This window comes from Rhinolophus sinicus, linkage group LG04 (assembly GCF_036562045.2).
Source record: "Rhinolophus sinicus isolate RSC01 linkage group LG04, ASM3656204v1, whole genome shotgun sequence".
Taxonomy (NCBI): domain Eukaryota; kingdom Metazoa; phylum Chordata; class Mammalia; order Chiroptera; family Rhinolophidae; genus Rhinolophus; species Rhinolophus sinicus.
The window spans coordinates 137,586,116-137,603,442 of record NC_133754.1 but is presented as its reverse complement, the minus strand read 5'-3'; the positions used below and the strand labels follow the sequence as shown (position 1 = coordinate 137,603,442).

The window sequence follows — 17,327 nt, the reverse complement described above, 5'->3', positions numbered from 1 at the left end:
AACCTGTGCTCAGAAAGGCAAAGGGGAAAAAGCGCATTAACTTTCCTATCACTTACACACATGCACACACACAATTAGAATTATAATATGCATATTTAAAGTTTTATATGTTTAGGTATACAAATAATAAATGACTACATTCTCATTGTAAAAACCAACCCACGGTTTTATAACTTATTTTTGCAATTTCAAAACATAGTTCTGTGTGTGTGTTTACCCTTTTCCCATGTAATTTAGTATTCTATTAAAATATGCTTTTTAGTCCCTGAATGCTATTCCATTGTCCAATGTATTTTTACCTACTTAATCAATCTTCAGCCAATCCACTTTACTAGACAGTTACGTTGTTTCCAACTGAGCTGTCATAAACAGCCCTTTGGGGTTTTTTGGTATAAAAATCTAAAGGGAGAATGGTTAAGTTAAACTGCAGGGGTGTCCAAACTTTTTTCAACGTTTTTCAGCAAGGGCCATATGCGGTAAAATACACAAACAGCTGGGCCACTCACTCAAGGTGAAGTATGTATTGCCTCACCTGGCTTATTTAAGTAAACTAAATATATTTTTGGAATTTGCTGTGGACCAATTAACAATGGATTGCGGACCGCAGTTGGCCCGTGGGCCGCAGTTTTGACACCCTTGAGTTAAAGGATGCAAACACTTTTGATGAAAAATGTTACAGATTGCCTAATTATCCTCAGAAAAGTCATAGCATTTTCAAGGTACACCAGTAATGTATGATACTGCCTATTTCTCCATACCTTTTCTAAATTTACAATTTATAATGTTAAAATTATAAATTTTATAATTATGAATTTTAAAATGTTTTATGTTAAAATATCTTTATTCAGCTGGTAAACAAATATTGGTTTAAATTTTCATTTCCTTAGTACTAGTGAGATTTAAATTTTTTTCATGTATTTCAAATATATATTGATCATTTGGGTTTATTACTTTAAATAGTATCTTCAGATGAGGAACTTGAGGTTCAGAGAGGTTAAATGATTTGTTCAAGGACACACAGCTTCTATGAAGTACATAATTGGTTCTTTTTTTTTTCTTCATATTCTACAATGAAATGGGGTTGTTCTCCAGTTTGTCAGAATGCACAATAAAGCCCACAGGGCAAGTTCTGATGAATCCAGGAGTTCAAGGACATCTAACTATTATATACTGGTAAGTCTCTTCGGGTCAGATCATCTTTATGCTTGGAGAATTATTACGAAGATTTAATGAATTATAGTTCTTTTACTCTTTAATTTATAAGTCTGAAAAGAATTAAATCCAGTCAAGATTGGAAGATAAAGAGATTGTTAAAAACGGTTTCTAAATATGCTTACAACATCCTTTTTCCCATCCATTGGTCATGAATGGCAGCACAGCTGTAGATGACCTCCTTCTCTCCATTACCACAGCATGAGGACAAAACAACCAAGTGAATATGTTTTGTGACAGTAGACTGCAACCAGGAAACCATTTCTAGATTCTCAGAAGTTGGTGCCTTACTTTTTGTTTCTGAATGCCATTTTTCATATCTATCCCAATTAATATATAAGGCCAGGCTGTCATCTGCTGGTTTAACCTTGTGTGGCAAAATCAATCCTTTCTTTAATAACTAACAAGAGTCCATGGGTCAACAATTAAAAAAAAAAAAACCAAGGAAATGCCAACGTTTCTGAAATGTTCAAAACACACACACACACACACACACACACACACACACACACAACCTGGCCAAATGCAATCTGTCCAAAGGTCTATGTTAGCAGGCTGAAGGAAGTTGAGGGACCTGGGAAAAAGGAGATGTTAACATCTATTGGAGGGAAAAATCCTAACAATTCTTTATACTTGGCTTTAAGGTCTTATCCCAAAAGAGTGAAATTTTTGTTCCAGGAACTGAGTGCTCAAGTTCCCCTCAGGTAGATGGAAATGCTTCTAAACACATGTCCAAGTTGAGATCATTTGTGTTCATGACCATCCCAGGCCAAGCAAATAAACAAGAATAGAATTTAAGGAAGATGGGTATCCAATACCCACCTCACCAAAATGATGCTTCCGATATCATTTCTTGTCTTAGGCAGAGAAATCACAGAGTTAAGTGCCAGTAGCAGCAATGGACAGAGAATTTGAGAGTTCAATCATTGCCCCATAAAATGTATGCAGTTTCCACTATAGCACAGCATGTTAGGACACCATACTATCTCCTGCATATGGATCAATTCTTGAAGATCTTGCATAAAGTTAAATTCACGTAACTCAAGAGTAATTTTCCCATAACAATTCTGTATCTTATAAAAGAGGTGGTAGTTTAAGGCACAGATTTGTGCATTTAGTTAAGACTACCTAGTTCAATCCTTGCTCTTCCTCTTACTAACGGAAGGAACTTAAGCAAGTTTACTTACTTAACCTCTTTTTGCTTCAGATTCCTCAGCTGTGAAATGAAGATGATTACAGTACACAATATCTCATTTGATTCTTCCAATACTCCCATGCAGTAACAATAGCCCTACCTCATTAAGTTGTTGTAGGGACTAAATGAGTTAATATGTGTAAAGTGGTTAAAAATGTGCCTAGCACATGATAAGTGCATTGGAAGTGTTTGCTTATTAATTATTTTTATTACCAGCCAAAGTGGAACTGCCATGTAGCAATAGCATACAAGCAGCTTATAATTCACTCGGCCTACCTGCTTTGAACTTTTGAGATTCCTGACTTTGATTTTTAATTTAGGAGATCTTCATTATTTCAAAATGAGTGTATATATTTAGACTTTATTTACCTTTCTATATTGCACTATTTTAAATTTGCATAATTTAAGGATAAAATGAGTATGCACTACGAGTACATGGGCTTTAAGTGTCAAAGTTCAATGAATTTAGGGTCCGTTGCAATTCCAAAGGGCAAATATTATTGATCAATATGCAAGTGTTCTTGTGAGTCTGAAGTGGTTCAGGGTGTGTTCACAACAGACAGGCAACAAAAGACAGAGTTAGAAGATGACTCACTGCCCATGTTGACACCACGTGAAACTAGTGATGATACTCTCAAGTGCCACTCACTGGTGGAAGTCTTTTATACACATTGTATTCAATGCTTACAATACCCCCATGAAATAAAGGCTAGTATTGCCCCCACTTTACTGGTATAGAAACTGAGATTTTAAAAAATGAAGCAACTTGCTCATGATCAACAGCTGCTGGTAAGTGCTAGCGCTGGCATTTAAACCTAAATATCCTACCCCCAAAACCCAGGTATAATTGTCTTACTACACCTCAAAAAATTGTGATATACCAAGTTCATCTTTGGTTCTTCCACTTTTTTCTCTCTTCAGGGCCTGTCTGTTTGTTAAATACAGCCCTACCCACAGCTATAATGAGCATGAGTATGCTTATGGTAAGCACTATGAAAACTACAGAAAGACAGAAAGCAAAAAGATTCAAACATTATACTATCACCCAAAGATGACCATGGTAAAATTTTGGTATACTTCTTTTTTAACTACATTGTTTTGTTTTATATGCTTGTTTTACACAGTTGTGATCAAACTGTATACACAATTTTAATCTTCCTTTTCCCCCCTCATATTACAACGTGTTATCCCATTCTATTAGAAATTTCATAAATATCCTTTATATAGGTTGCATAATATACCATTGCATGGCAATTCCATAATATATTTACTTTTCCTTTCATGTTGGACATCTGAGTAGTTCCAGCGCTTTTTTTCACCATGGGATGAATATCTCTGTCCCCTCTTTCTTGATAGTTTCCCTTCTTTTGACATTTCTTCCTAACTTCCTCAGCACACAATGAACTTGATATCCCTCTACGCTTCCTTTTCTCAAAATTTACTTTCTGGAAGGGAGCTGATAAACTCATCCAGACTAAAGTGTACATGGTTCATAAAGCTTAATTTATTATCTTTTCAAGGATACTTGTATCAACTTAAGCCAAAGGAATGAAGTTCCAATTGTGGGGTTTTGGTCATCAGAAAATCTAGTTGGGGATATCTTCTATCCTCCCCGATCACAGAGGAGAATCCACAATAGCAAAAAGGTTCAGGGCTTACTTAATATTAGCAAATCTGATGAGAATGCAGCCTAGAGCTACAAAGGTGGTGATGTGATAAAAAGAGGGAAAGAGTTTGTATAGGAGGTCGGATAATTAAGTTCGGGAACTCATCCTAGAAAAACTGCTACATACCTCATTGCTGAATATCACTATGGTCACCTCCAAAGTACTCCACTTGGGAAGCTATGCACCAATGCCAGCGCCTAGTCCACCCTGCAAACAATTTTGGAACTCTTTTTTTGGAATGGCCATCAGAGCTTGATGTCCTGAATGTCATCGATATGTCTCCCTTTTAATATTTCCCTTATCTTTGGGTAAAGAAAGAAGTCATTAGGGGCCAGATCAGGTGAGCAAGGAGGGTGTTCCAATACAGTTATTTGTTTACTGGCTAAAAACTCCCTCACAGACAGTGCTGTGTGAGGTGGTGCATTGTCGTGATGCAAGAGCCATGAATTGTTGGCGAAAAGTTCAGGTCGTCTAACTTTTTCACGCTGCCTTTTCAGCACTTCCAAATAGTAAACTTGGTTAATTGTTTGTCCAGTTGGTACAAATTCACAATGAATAATCCCTGTGATATCAAAAAGGGTTAGCAACATTGTTGCAACAAGTTGGGGAACGTAATCCTCCAACCTTATGAACAATGGTGAAAAAATTGGGTAGAGGCATGGAAGAGAATTAGAAAATTCACTCAGCAACACAGAGTACATTTGGTACCACTTACCTAGGTTGTCCAACTCGCCTGTGTTTGCCTTTCCAATGTATTTGGCCTTAGAGATGGGCCCGCCCACCTTCTCTTCAGAACTGCTTGGTCTGGATCTCAGTCCTAATTAATCTGCCAAATCTCACAGCTTTGGGGCCTTTGGCAGCCACACAGCCGAGTCGCAAGGAGTGGAAGTGAGGTTTCTAAGAGGGCCCATTCCAAGTCCTGTGTCCACAATCTTGTTGGAGCTTCACCTCCCGCCTCAAAGAGGAGAGTTAATAATACCTGAGGGGATAAGGGAGTTAGAGGCCTCCTGTGAATGTTCACAAAGTCCTGTGCTGCCCCACACCCCCCTTCTTTCCCTCCTCCTACTGGATTCAGGCTTTCTAGGCTGCTGGCAAATCCGAGGCTGCATGGGACAGCAAAGGCGACCCGAGACAGAACTCAATTTCCCCCAACTCTCCCCACTCGAAAGGGCTCCACGTTCTCCAGTGCTGCACTGGGAATGGTTAGTGTGGAGAAAGCGGAGGGGAGGAGGTGTGCAGGCTGAGAGCCAAGCCAAAAGGGCCAGTGGCTCCGCCTCCCTGGATTACGGTAGAGGAGGAAACCTTAAATCCGAAATCCTAAACTGATTAAAAAAAAAAAAAGGGAGAAACTCCAGCTGAAGGCTGGGGCGGGGCGCAGAGTTCCCGGAGTAGCTGCCCCAACTCCACCGTCAGCGCTGGGCGCGCTCCCACGCCTGCCCCACCGGATCCGCAGACACCCGGTACACGCACCTACCCGCCTCCCTGAGCCCGCCGCTCCTCCCTCCTTTCTCGCTGGTTGGCCGGCGCTCCGCAGACCTCCGCGGCAGCAGGAGGAGCCAGGCGCGTCCGCCACGCATATCCACCGAGCTGCAGGCGCGGCGCGCGATCTCAGGTGGCGGCAGCAGGGGCGGCGGTGACAGCGACAGCAGCATTGACAGCGGCAGCCGCAACAGCCAGCGCGCACCCTCTCTCCTTCACACCCGCATCCCGCATCCACTGCGCTGCGGAGCCGCCGGCGGTCCCTCGGTCCCCGGCCCCGGCACGCACCGCCAAGTCCCGCGCACAATAGCGGCCGCCGCGGCGGCGGCTCCAAGCCCAAGCGCCCGCCATGAGGAAGCTGGCGAGGAAGGGATGCGACTACAAGCGCTTCCTGAGGAATAACTGGCTGCTGCTCGCCACCGTCGCCGCGGTGGTGCTAGGTGAGCGGCGCGGCGGGTGGGCGACGCGCGTACCCTCACGCGCTCCCAGCGCCCAGGCCGCGTGCGGGGCGGGCGGGTGCGAGGGTGGGCCAGGCGCTCGCGCACCGGGTGCCTGGGTCCTGCCGCACCTCCTCGGCCTCGGACCCTACGTGGGGATTCCCCCTCGAGGGTGTTGTTTTCTCCGTGCGAAGAATAAAGCTCCTTGGGGATTCCCGTTTGGGCGCTCTACGAGCTGCCGGGTCCTGCTTTACCCAAAATGATCAAAAGGGCTTGGAAGGGAGACAGGGAAGCAGGTAGCTCCCGGTTCTGTCCATATGGAAGCAAACATGGTTGTGTTGTGTTTTTGTTTTTTTTTTTTAGTCCTATCTACTACCCCCCACCTTTTTTTTTTTTTTTTTTTTTTTGCCTGAACCACGCTGTCCAGACAGAGATTATTGAGTTTGGATTATGGTTCTCAGTCGGACTGGAAGAGACTGGAACCTTAGTCTCAGGGATGACGGGGCGAAGGAGGGAGGATGGCAGTGTAGCCGTCGCTCACCTGGGGCAGTGCCTGGAAAGGTGTCTTCCCTGGCAGCTAGCACCGACTGTCCGCACCCAGGCTCTGAAAACCTGCCAGATTCGTGCTGACTTCGGGGGTGTGCAGTTATGGCCCGCAGGAGATCATGGCCTGAGGGGGTGCGGGGGGGTGGGGGAAGAGAGCTAAGAGAACTCAGATTTCCACCCTTTCCTACCCTGCTAATGTGCAGAGAAAACCTCCCTGAACTTCCTTGCTCTCCACATTGTTTTTCTATTGAAAATAACTTTTAAGTCATATTGGCTTGTTTTTCAACAAAGATGTATTTAAGTGATTCACTCCTGACATCACTGGCCTAGGTGGATGTCTGAATCATTGCTCAGAAGTGTGAGTTGTTCCAGTTTAGTTAAATTGTGGATTTCTGCCAGGTTGTCTGTTTTACAACTTGGGCTCCAGGATGCTCCTCTCTGAGTTTGGAGCTATGTCTGTCTCCTCTCCTCTGTGAGCTCTCTCCGAGTGAGGACGCTCAGCAGGTGAGACTTCTTCACAAAGTCCTGCCTTACCTGTGGAAACAGAAGCTGGGGTTGCTGGGGTTGCAGGGAGGGCAGGCTGTCTCTTCCCCCAACCTCATGCATCTTCCTCTTCAGCTACTGCTTCTGCATCTCAGAATGTTTGATGTTGCCTGCTCCCCCTTTGGGTGCCCCAGATTTATTCCACCAAAACCTTGAGCAAAGTAAAGTCAGGTTTCTAGTAAATAACATTCTAAAATTACCTCAGCAGAAGCCATTTGTGAGAGGAAAGAAGTAGAGAACCAAGTCTTGACTGCTTACTTCTACTGTATTTCCCCCTAGAAGAGCTCAGTGGCTGAGTGAGGTTTTTAGGCAAGATTTATCATGCCCCACTTCATTTAAGTAACAGATGCCATGAAGAGAGTGATTTGATTTTCCTGCAGTGAAATAGATGAGATGGCCTTGATTGTTTTCCTAGTGATTTCCAGTTGTAAGGGTTCAGAATTAATTGTTAAATCCCTTTTTAAGGACAGTTTTTGGGGTAACCGTAGGCTGGTATTTCCCTCCCAGTTCCTTATGGAAGAAGAATCCTGCCTTTTCAGCCAGGGGGTTCTCCAGTGTTACTCAACCTGTTTACCAAGTGTTGCACACCAGCCTTGAGTACCAATTCACTGGAGGCTGGTTTGGAAAGGACTTTAAGCAGTTGTTCCCCAGCCTTTGGAATTTGTTGCATAAATACATCTTTGAGGTCAAGAGGGATTGATTACATGCCCATTTTGCAGACCTGGTATTTGGTGTCAGGTGGGCATTTTCCTCCATTTTTTAATGTGAGTGAACCCAGGAGCTTGATTCAGATACTTTTCTTCAGAAAGGAAAACCACCACCTAAAAATTGTGAGTGCCCAACTGAAGTCTTCCTGCACACTTGCCCCTCTAGGAGCAATACAGGGCACAGTCCCCGAGTGTTTCCGCTCCTGCTCTGAGAAGTGTCAAGCCTAGGCCACCCCCAGTGTGCCCATCACAGGCACTTCCTGGGGTCCTCCTCTAGTCCTTTCTTTGGAGGACTGGGCCTGAGTGGAAATTGTACTTCTGTTTCTGTAGTCGGCACGATCTCTGTTGTTTAACCAGAACTGAAATTCCAGCCAGCTTATAACAGTGACACTGCTAAGTCCATCCATAAGCCCTTACTAGGTCATGATAGTAAGTTTAATTTTATAATAGTCATATAAAATTAGACATTGTTTAATAGTCTTAATTGATAAAGAAAATCACAAGCACTCACATGCAGCTTCCTTTCTGGACCTTTCAGCATGTAGATCCTAAAAAAGTAAAAACTCTTAAATTTATTAACTACCATGACAGAATGTTCTCTTCTGATTATAGCCATCGAAATGTATGGGCCCTGCTGTAATTCAGCAGCCCTGATACTTTAAAATATTTTGATTATTAAAATGAGGGGCAAAAGTATGAACCAACTTAAAGCCTTTGATTATTTAAGACAGGGCTGTCCAAACTGCGGCTCCCGGGCCAACTGCGGCCCATGATCCATTGTTAATTGGCCCGCAGCAAATTCCAAAAATATGTTTAGTTTACTTAAATAAACCAGGTGAGGCAATACATACTTCACCTCAAGTGAGTGGCCCGGCTGTTTGTGTATTTTACCTCATATGGCCCTTGGTGAAAAACGTTGAAAAAAGTTTGGACACCCCTGATTTAAGACAGTATGTGAGGGGAAGTGCAATTAAAGGTCGTCTTTATTAGATATGAAAGTTAATTCTTTTTATGAACAAGGAGTTGCTAAGAACTAAACATTTTCTCAAACTCTTATTCATTAGATAAAGGAATTGAATAGTTAAGTGGATACTTGAGGGATTCGATAAAGGGATTGAATATTTGTTAATTTCTATGAAAGCCTACAAGGTCCTAGAAATAATATCTTGGATTTTCAGATGAGAGCCCTTTACTAAAATAACCATTGGGAACAATTCTCATTGCTTTCATTACAATTCTAATAGGCTTTTGCCTACTTCTGTATTATAGCAGAATGAGCACAAAGCTTGGAGTCAGGCGTGCTGGATTTGAGTTCTGGCACTACCAGGCTTTACCGTTTAGACAAATCTCTTATTCTCTGGGATCCTCGGTTTCCTCCTTTGGGAAAGGGTATTACTCATTATGTCATTTGTCATTAGAGCTGGTTAAGACAATGTGAAAATACACAGTTGTGTGGCTAGCACATAACAAGCACTCAATAAATGTTATTTTAAGATAAATCTGAATAATCTGATTTTGAAGAAATTAGTATTTTCTTATGAAATCCAGTCTCTGATGGTCCTTCTGTGTTTTGCCTAGTGACTGGCCCATAATATAGAGTCCAAGGTGATTCACTTGTTTTGATGACATGCTCTGTCTAGGCGAATACCAGCCTCCAGAGCATTATTCATTTTGTTTAAAGGCTATGGAAAGGATTAATCATTTTGTCTTGTGCCCCACAGCCTGATTCTCAATTCATTTAACAGGCAGAAATTCTGAGGGAAGACGTTTTGTGCCCCAAATGGGGATTCTGTCTAAGCACAAGCTGTGTGATAATTCTGTGCCAGAGCATTCGAGTCAAGTCACCCAAGAATGAGACATGGTGTGTACATTCAGAAAGCACTCAAGGACTCCTCACGGTTCACAGCATAAAGCCTGATCTTTCTATCCAGACGGGTTGTGCTTTATTTGAGTCATTTGAAACATCTGATTTCCAGCTTATGGATTTTCAAGAAAGGAAATGGATGTTGTTATTTACATGACAAAGCTGGCAGGCTTATTCATTCTGAATAATTTTCTTTGGAGCGTTCAGGAAGCAACCGCTTCTAGGTTCAGATTCCATTGTCTAATATGGAAAACAGTTCCTTCACGTGCTTAGTAGAACCCTTGCCCCAGCCTTGCATCTCCTGTGCTGGACCTCTTGTAGTGCTACTTTGAGTCATGGGATATGCTGTCTTGCTCTGTCTGTTTTTATGGTCTGTGACTGCTCTGAGGACAGGGGCCGGCCAGCCGCAGCTCAGCCTGGTTGCAGCGCCAGCACCTCCCCTGCATGGAGTCTTGCGCACCGCAGTGTTCAAAATGTGTTTCGTTATCCATTAGCTCCTTTGCTCTGGCGGATCGCAGGCCTAGTACTGCCGGGCCTTGGATCCGCTCAGCCTTGGAATATACCTGCAGTAACCAAATAAATCATTCCTTCACTCAACAAATATGTATTGGGTACCTACTGTGTACCAGGGACTGGGCTAGAGCACGGGCACACAGCAATAAACGAAACAGCAGAAACCCCTGTCCTCATGGAACTTATGTTCAAATGGAGAGAAGTAGGCAGTAAACAGAGTAAGTGGGTAAAATACAATAGAGTCTGTTAGATGGTGAGAGTGCTCTAGAGGAACAGGAGGTAGAGCAGGGTAAGAGGAAGGCCCTGCTGAGAAGGTGACAATTGAATCAACACTGGAAAGAGGTGAGGGACCACATGCACAGATATTTGGGGAGCATCCTGGCTTGTTCGAGAAAGTGCATGGGGTGGAGTGAGGAAGGGGGCATGAAGCAGAAGGCTAGGAGGAGGACGGCACTAGAATGGTGTGAGCTCTTACAAGGACGTTAACTTTTACTGGGAGGTAGGAAACCATTGAAAGATTTTGAGCAGAGCCATGACATGGTCTGGTTGTATTTTAATCAGCTCTCCCTGGCTGCTCTTTTGACCACAGACTGCAGAGGCAATGGTGGAAACAGATACGGGTTGCGGAGGCTAGTGCAGTTAACCTACTACCGTGTTTCCCCGAAAACAAGACCTAGCCAGACCATCAGCTCTAATGCGTCTTTTGGAGCAAAAATTAATATAAGACTTGGTCTTATTTTCGGGGAAACATGGTATATATTTTACTTACTACACTCTTCTAAATCTCATTTCCATTATGGCTAGTGAAATCTTAGGAAATGCTTATGAAGAATCCATGAAAAAAAAAATTTGCAACTATAAAGTGGGCATTGTTGCCATTAAGTGGATGAGAAAACGGAGATCCAAATAATAACTGGCAACACCAGTTCTTCCTTATTCCTTCCCTTCCCCTCCTCTCCTCTTCCATCTTGCTTCCCATCTCCCTTCATATTTATTTGGTCCTTGCTGAGCCACCTGCAAACCGTGGCCATCTGGCTGTGTGCTGTGTTCGGGTGGGAAAGAGGGATTCTGTACCATGCACTGTGGTCTATAGTTGCCCTTCTCTTCCAAGACTGAGAAGGCACAGAAATGTGCCTCCACAGGACTCTCAGAATGGCAGTGTGTGCAGTGAAGGAACACTGTTCCAGGGGGATTTGCCAGACTGACCAGTCAGACTGGTCTCCACTCTGGGCTCACACCTACCCTTACACTTGTGCCCATGAGTTTCCCCACTGTTCTTTCCACCTTCAGCGGCTGCCCTTCCTACCTTCTCACTAAGTGGCTTTGCATGACGAACAGAGGGTGTGATTGAGGCACAGGAAAAAACAAAAAAGCTAGGCAGCAGAAGTGGCCAGGGGTCGGTTGCTGGAGGGCCTGGAATGCGGTGCTGATGAGTTCACACTCCATATACCGAGGATTAAGTTGGGCAGTAACGTGGTGAGAGCTGTGCTTAGCAACTATCATTGAGGTGAATGGATGTGGGAAATGGATCCAAGAAGCACAAACTTGCAGGCGGGCGGACCACCCAGGGATTACTGTCAGGGTCTAGGCAGGAAGAGATGGAGGCCTCGCTGGGCAGCAGCAGTGGAGTGGAAAGGAAAGGACAGCTGTGCAAAGTCTGCAGTGGGTTATCCTGATGAGGCTTGACTGGGTTTGGTCCCCGGGAGACGGAGGTGGTGATTTCTGGCAGAAGATCGAGTCCTGGAAGGGGCACCAGCTTGAAAAGAACTATTTTGCTTTCCCACTGTACAGAACCAGTATCTACTTAGCAGTTATTACTCTATAGTTAGAATATACCGTGTTTCCCCCGAAAATAAGCCCCAGTTAAGATCGTCATCCAGATGGACACATTTAGTACGTTCTGACGATGTTCCAGAAGAAGATGACATGACTGTATTTGAATAAGTATAGATTGTTGTACATGAAAAAATAAGACATTCCCTGAAAATACGCCCTAATGCAGCAAAAATTAATATCAGACCTGGTGTTATGTTCGGGGAAACATGGTATTCTACAATTTTTCTGCCTCTCACACTGAGCCATAAGCACTTGAGGGAAGATACTCTGTGTTGCCCCTCTCTGTACCCACAGTACCTGCCACAATGCCTGATAGGCTCCATGCATTTGCTGTTGGTGAGTCATTTATAATCCACAGAGTTAGTAAAATCCTGTCCTTGTTTGTTGAGTGAAGAAATGAGTGCAAAGCTTAGCTCCACCTCTATTTCTGCCATAAGTTCTTCTCCATTTTCACCATAAATTCATTTCAGCCTCCTCTGATCTGCATCATTAAGACAGATTGACACTTAATCTACATATACGAAAGATCGGAACTTAATTGTCTGACCTTCCGCATATCAAGCATGTTAATCTTTTCTTCCTCAGAACAAGAATATAGACCCCTTGAGGGCAAAAGTACTCCTGTTGCCCATAGCAGGCACTGGAAAATGAAATGAAACCTTAAAGTAATGAGGCTCCTAAAAGCTATGTAATAAAGTGTATCGGGTACTTAAACTCTCTGGGCTTTTGTTTCTTACCAGAAAGAAAAGGGGTTTGATTAGCTGGAAGAGCAAAGAGGATTCCATTCATGTGCCAAGTCCCACTTAAATATCGCTTAAGTCTGGCGTGATATGTTTGTTGAGAAAGGATTGGAAACAAAAGTTCTGAAATTGATTGCTGATGTCTTCCAAAGGCTGAGAAACAAGGAGTAGTGCCATGTGTGCTGCATACTTACTGACCCTGGGTTAGAAAGTCTCGAGGTTCCTTTTAGCTCTAATATCCTTTAGCTCTGTGGTTGTATGTATAGTCATTCCTCAGTTCATTGCTAGGAGCCAGAGGAACTCTTCCACAGGGAACTCGGAGGGTTAAAGGTCATTACTGGAGGACAAATGACCTTAATGTTGAGTGAGTTGTTCTGCATTTGAACTGCTTGATCAGTGACTTGAGGATAATAATGTATATGTGTATGGGGCTGTTACCGAGATTATGTTCTATGTCAGTATTACATTATTCATTACAGCAGTATTATGAGTTCCAACAAACTTAATGTTTCTGTGTGTGTGTGTGTGTGTGTGTGTGTGTGTGTGTGTATCTTACATGTATCTGCTGAAGTACCTTAGAAAAGAGGTCCTTTAGCTGGCTTAGCTCGAATTCCACATATTGCAGAATCAGGCAAAGAATTTTGGGCTTTGAATGCCTATGCCAGCCTGGTGCTTTCATTTTTGAAACCAAATCAACACACCAGTTTTAGAAAAACTACTGAAAAGATTCTGATATTTGGTTGCTCTATGCATGGTATATACCTCAAAACTTCACACAAAATTATCTAAACACAAAATTATAAAATGAATCTTAAAATAATTATTTCTAAGTGTCAGACTCTGTACACCAGGGTTGGTATATGCATTCTTAATGCCATTTATTGGGAGGAATTTTTTTGTTTAAAGATTTTATTGGGGAAGGGGAACAGGACTTTATTGGGGAACAGAGTGTACTTCCAGGATTTTTTTCCAAGTCTAGTTGTTGTCCTTTCAATCTTAGTTGTGGAGGGTGCCGTTCAGCTTCAAGTTGTTGTCCTTTCAGTCTTAGTTGTGGAGGGTGCAGCTCAGCTCCGGGTTCAGTTGCTGTTGCTAGTTGTAGGGGGCACAGCCCACCATCCCTTGTGGGAGTCGAGGAATTGAACTGGCAACCGAGGAATTGAACTGGCAACCTTGTGGTTGAGAGCCTACTGGCCCATGTGGGTATCGAACCGGCAGCCTTCGGAGTTAGGAGCATGGAGCTCTAACCGCCTGAGCCACCGGGTTGGCCCCCTATTGGGAGGACTTTTAATGTAAATTCCTAAAGTACAGAGAAGAGGAAAAGGGTGTATATGTGTGTACATATATGTGTGTGTGTGTATATATATATATATATATGTATGTATGTATGTGTGTATATATATATATATATATACATATATATATATATATATATATATATATATATATGTCTCTGTTCAGCTTTAATTCTCAGGAAAGAGAAGATGATCGATAAATATTCAGTATCTTGTTAAGCGTTGCTTAATCTGAGATACACTGTTTTATTCAGTACAATAAAACCACAGAATCCAATTTACCCACCTAGCAAACATTTGAGCAGTGGGCATAAGAAATAAAGGAAGCTTCAAATGAAGACACAAGATGTAGAAAATTATTGTGTGCTAAATCAGGATGTGGTGGAGCTCATGTAGTACCTCGGGTGGGTGAAAACCCTGGGTTCGTCAGAGAGGATGTAAACAAATGGGATTAGGAGTTAGCTATTGGAGAGCATACTTAATGCTTGTGTGAGCACTTGCTTGTAAAGAGAAAGCTTTCCACATTAATTACTTGTGAGAAATTGTGATTACCTTTCACAGAGCTGAGACTGAAAATAACTGTCCTGTAGGGAGTCAGTGACACACTGGCCTGGTGCCAGGGAAGATTTGTTCTCTGGAGTAATTGCAGATCTCCCTGGCGTTGGGGGGTCTGCGGTCACGGATACAGTGGGGATTCAAGCACTTGGAGAAAATGAACACATTTTAGATGACATGGAGTGAGTGGCGCCTTTAAATTCCCCTGCAGCCCTGTCTGTGAAAGTAGCAAGTGTGTTCAGTGGCCTTTCCTATTTTGCATGTTAAACATACATCTAGAAGAAGACAATGTTGGAGACACTTACTGTTAATCTAGTAATTCACTTCCGAGCTCATGGCTAGATTGAGAAGGAGCTAATTCATTATACTTGCTGAGGAAACAGCCCTGCATTGCAACAAAGTGTGCTCTGTTGCAATTAGTAAGTTCCACAGTAACACCTCTGTTAATGGGAGGGAAGTGTTTTGGTGACTCACTGGTTGTCAGAAATGTTACTACCCTACCTTTGGACTGCATGTTCCATTACCAGAGGTAGAATATTTCCTTTCCAGCAAACACTCCTGCACTTTCTGGGATGGATGGACCCTGTGTCGGCTCGCAGACACTTCACACTGTGTGTCCTGGTTCATCCCTCTCCCAGCCCAACCCCAGCTGTGTGTGCTCAGGGCAGTGGTTCCCCACTCAGTCAGGACGGGGAGGACGCAGTGCCTCCTTTTCCACCTCAAGTCCGAGAACCAACACTGAGGCGATGAGACCCTCGCACTCATCGCTCCACGCTCAGGCTGAGGGCTCTGTTCCCAGGGCCCTTCTTGGTTGCAGAGTCCCTAACTGTGTCCACAGACAGAACACTTGTCACAGCAGATCTTCACGTGTCCAGGAAGGGTGCTGAAACTAGCATCATGTGACTCGGCTACGTCTGCATGTTGAAGCATAGACGTGGCCTTTGGTACCAGAACTTCAATTCAGAACACACCTCAAAGGGCCTCTGCACTGTGTGTTTATTCTTATAACTGCGCTTGAGACAACTGTTTGGGTTCAGTGCTCTCAGATGGTTAAAACTACATTTAGTTACTCAACTAAGGGGGACACCTTCGGAGGAGACAGTGTTGAGTGAGAGTTATTTTTCCCCCTCTGTTCTATTGCTTGAGAGTTACCGGGTTACTTATATAATTCAGTAAAGAATTAAATCAACAACAAAAAATGCGCTATCTCCAGAAATGCCTATCTTCAGAAAGTCTAATCTCTAAGCCTCTTCTCATTACTGTAAAATGAATGGATTTTCTCTGCATATTTCGTACACTTAATTGTTTTCTGAGCCACTTAACCACTTTATAGGTATCATATGAGAGTCCCCAAATTATGAGATAACGAGGGAGACAAATATTCTTTTTCGAAAAATTCTACCTCTTGGTTAACCAAACCTAATAGCTAATATTTATTGAGGGCTTACTGTGAGTTTTATGCACATTTTTTTCCCATTTGACCCTTAGCACAATGAGGTAGGAAGTTGACTCATTTTACAAATGAGAGGACTGAAATGTACAAGGCTTAGGTCAGGGGCTGAGTTCAGTTAGAGCTGGGACTCTGAAACCAAAGTTACCCAGACTGGGCAACTCCAAAACTGTGGTTATTAACCGTTAGGCAAGGCTACTTCCTTCCTAGCACCTCCATACTCCTAATGATAGTTTAAATCATTGCAGACTTCACTCTTGGCCAGTAGCTAAATAAAGCTTATTATCTTCCCGTTTGCTCCATTCCCTCTGTCTCTTGTCTCTTCTTTATCCTGTCCCTTAACTTGGAGCATCCCACAGTGTTTAGTCCTTTCCCCTAGTCTTCTCCTACATGTGAGGTGTGATCAAACAATACAGTCGATGTTTAAGTTTAAAAATATTTATTACAGTAAAAGACATATTGTCATTAATCCTTCTCAAAATATTCCCTCTCACTTCAAACACACGTATCCCATTGTTCTTGCCACTTTCTGAAGCAGCCTGGAAGTCCTGTTTTGTGAGTGTCTTCATCCTCCATCATGACAACACTCCATGTCACACATCACTTCTGGTATATGGCAATTTCTGTCAGATAAAACATTATGGCATATCCTCATTCACCTTATTCACCGGATCTGGCACCGTGTAACTTCTGGCTCTTCCCCAAAGTCAAAATGACCATGAAAGGTAATGTTTTGAATCGATTCAGGACATCGAAGCAGAAGCAACAGCGCAACTAAAGACACTCATGAAAGAGGACTTCCAGAACTGCTTCAGAAAGTGGCAAGAATGATGGGATAAGTGTCTGAAGCGAAAGGGAGTATTTTGAGGAGGATTAATGGCAGTGTGTCTTTTATTGTAATACTTTTTTTTTTTAATTTAAACATTCACTGTATTTTGTGATCACATCTTGTAAACCTTCTATTTGAACTTGTCTCATAGTTGCTTTCTCAGGATGTCTTGTCCTTTCCTACCCTGAAGCTTCTTCTCCTGTGTTTATACCCACTGTTATTCCACCCATCCTTGAAGATGGGTCTAATTCCCACTTTTATCATATAGACTTCTCTGACTGCTCCAGCGGAGATAATCTTCCTTCACTGTGCTCTTATAATCCTTCATTTATATTCCCAAATTATACTACTGCATTTGCACCACCACTCCCAGTCCTCCCCTGTGGCAGACATCACGAATCGATTACAGTCCTCTTTACCTCAAGCTTTGTTATGGCCTCAGAATCCCCATAACTATCCTTC

General features: G+C 43.0%; 2 protein-coding genes and 1 long non-coding RNA gene across 3 annotated transcripts in view; 1 reads left to right on the top strand and 2 right to left on the bottom strand.

Annotated features, from left to right (window-relative positions):
- Positions 1 to 5,309, bottom strand: part of GLIS3 (GLIS family zinc finger 3) — a 597,994-nt gene extending 592,685 nt beyond the window's left edge. Inside the window, exons 1-2 of the mRNA XM_074330482.1 lie at positions 5,141 to 5,309; positions 4,790 to 5,053 (exon numbers count right to left, since the gene is read on the bottom strand). The gene's annotated coding sequence lies outside the window, so the exon portion shown is untranslated. The remainder of the gene's footprint in view (positions 1 to 4,789; positions 5,054 to 5,140) is intronic.
- A 146-nt stretch (positions 5,310 to 5,455) lies between these two features.
- The window catches only part of SLC1A1 (solute carrier family 1 member 1), a 75,591-nt gene continuing 63,719 nt past the window's right edge, over positions 5,456 to 17,327 (top strand). The window contains exon 1 of the mRNA XM_019729921.2: positions 5,456 to 5,993. Within this exon, the coding sequence (XP_019585480.1) occupies positions 5,903 to 5,993 (91 nt within the window). The 5' untranslated portion in view covers positions 5,456 to 5,902. The remainder of the gene's footprint in view (positions 5,994 to 17,327) is intronic.
- Positions 13,901 to 17,327, bottom strand: part of LOC141571121 (uncharacterized) — a 73,394-nt gene continuing 69,967 nt past the window's right edge. The window contains exon 3 of the long non-coding RNA XR_012495724.1: positions 13,901 to 14,036. This is a non-coding gene — a long non-coding RNA (uncharacterized LOC141571121). The remainder of the gene's footprint in view (positions 14,037 to 17,327) is intronic.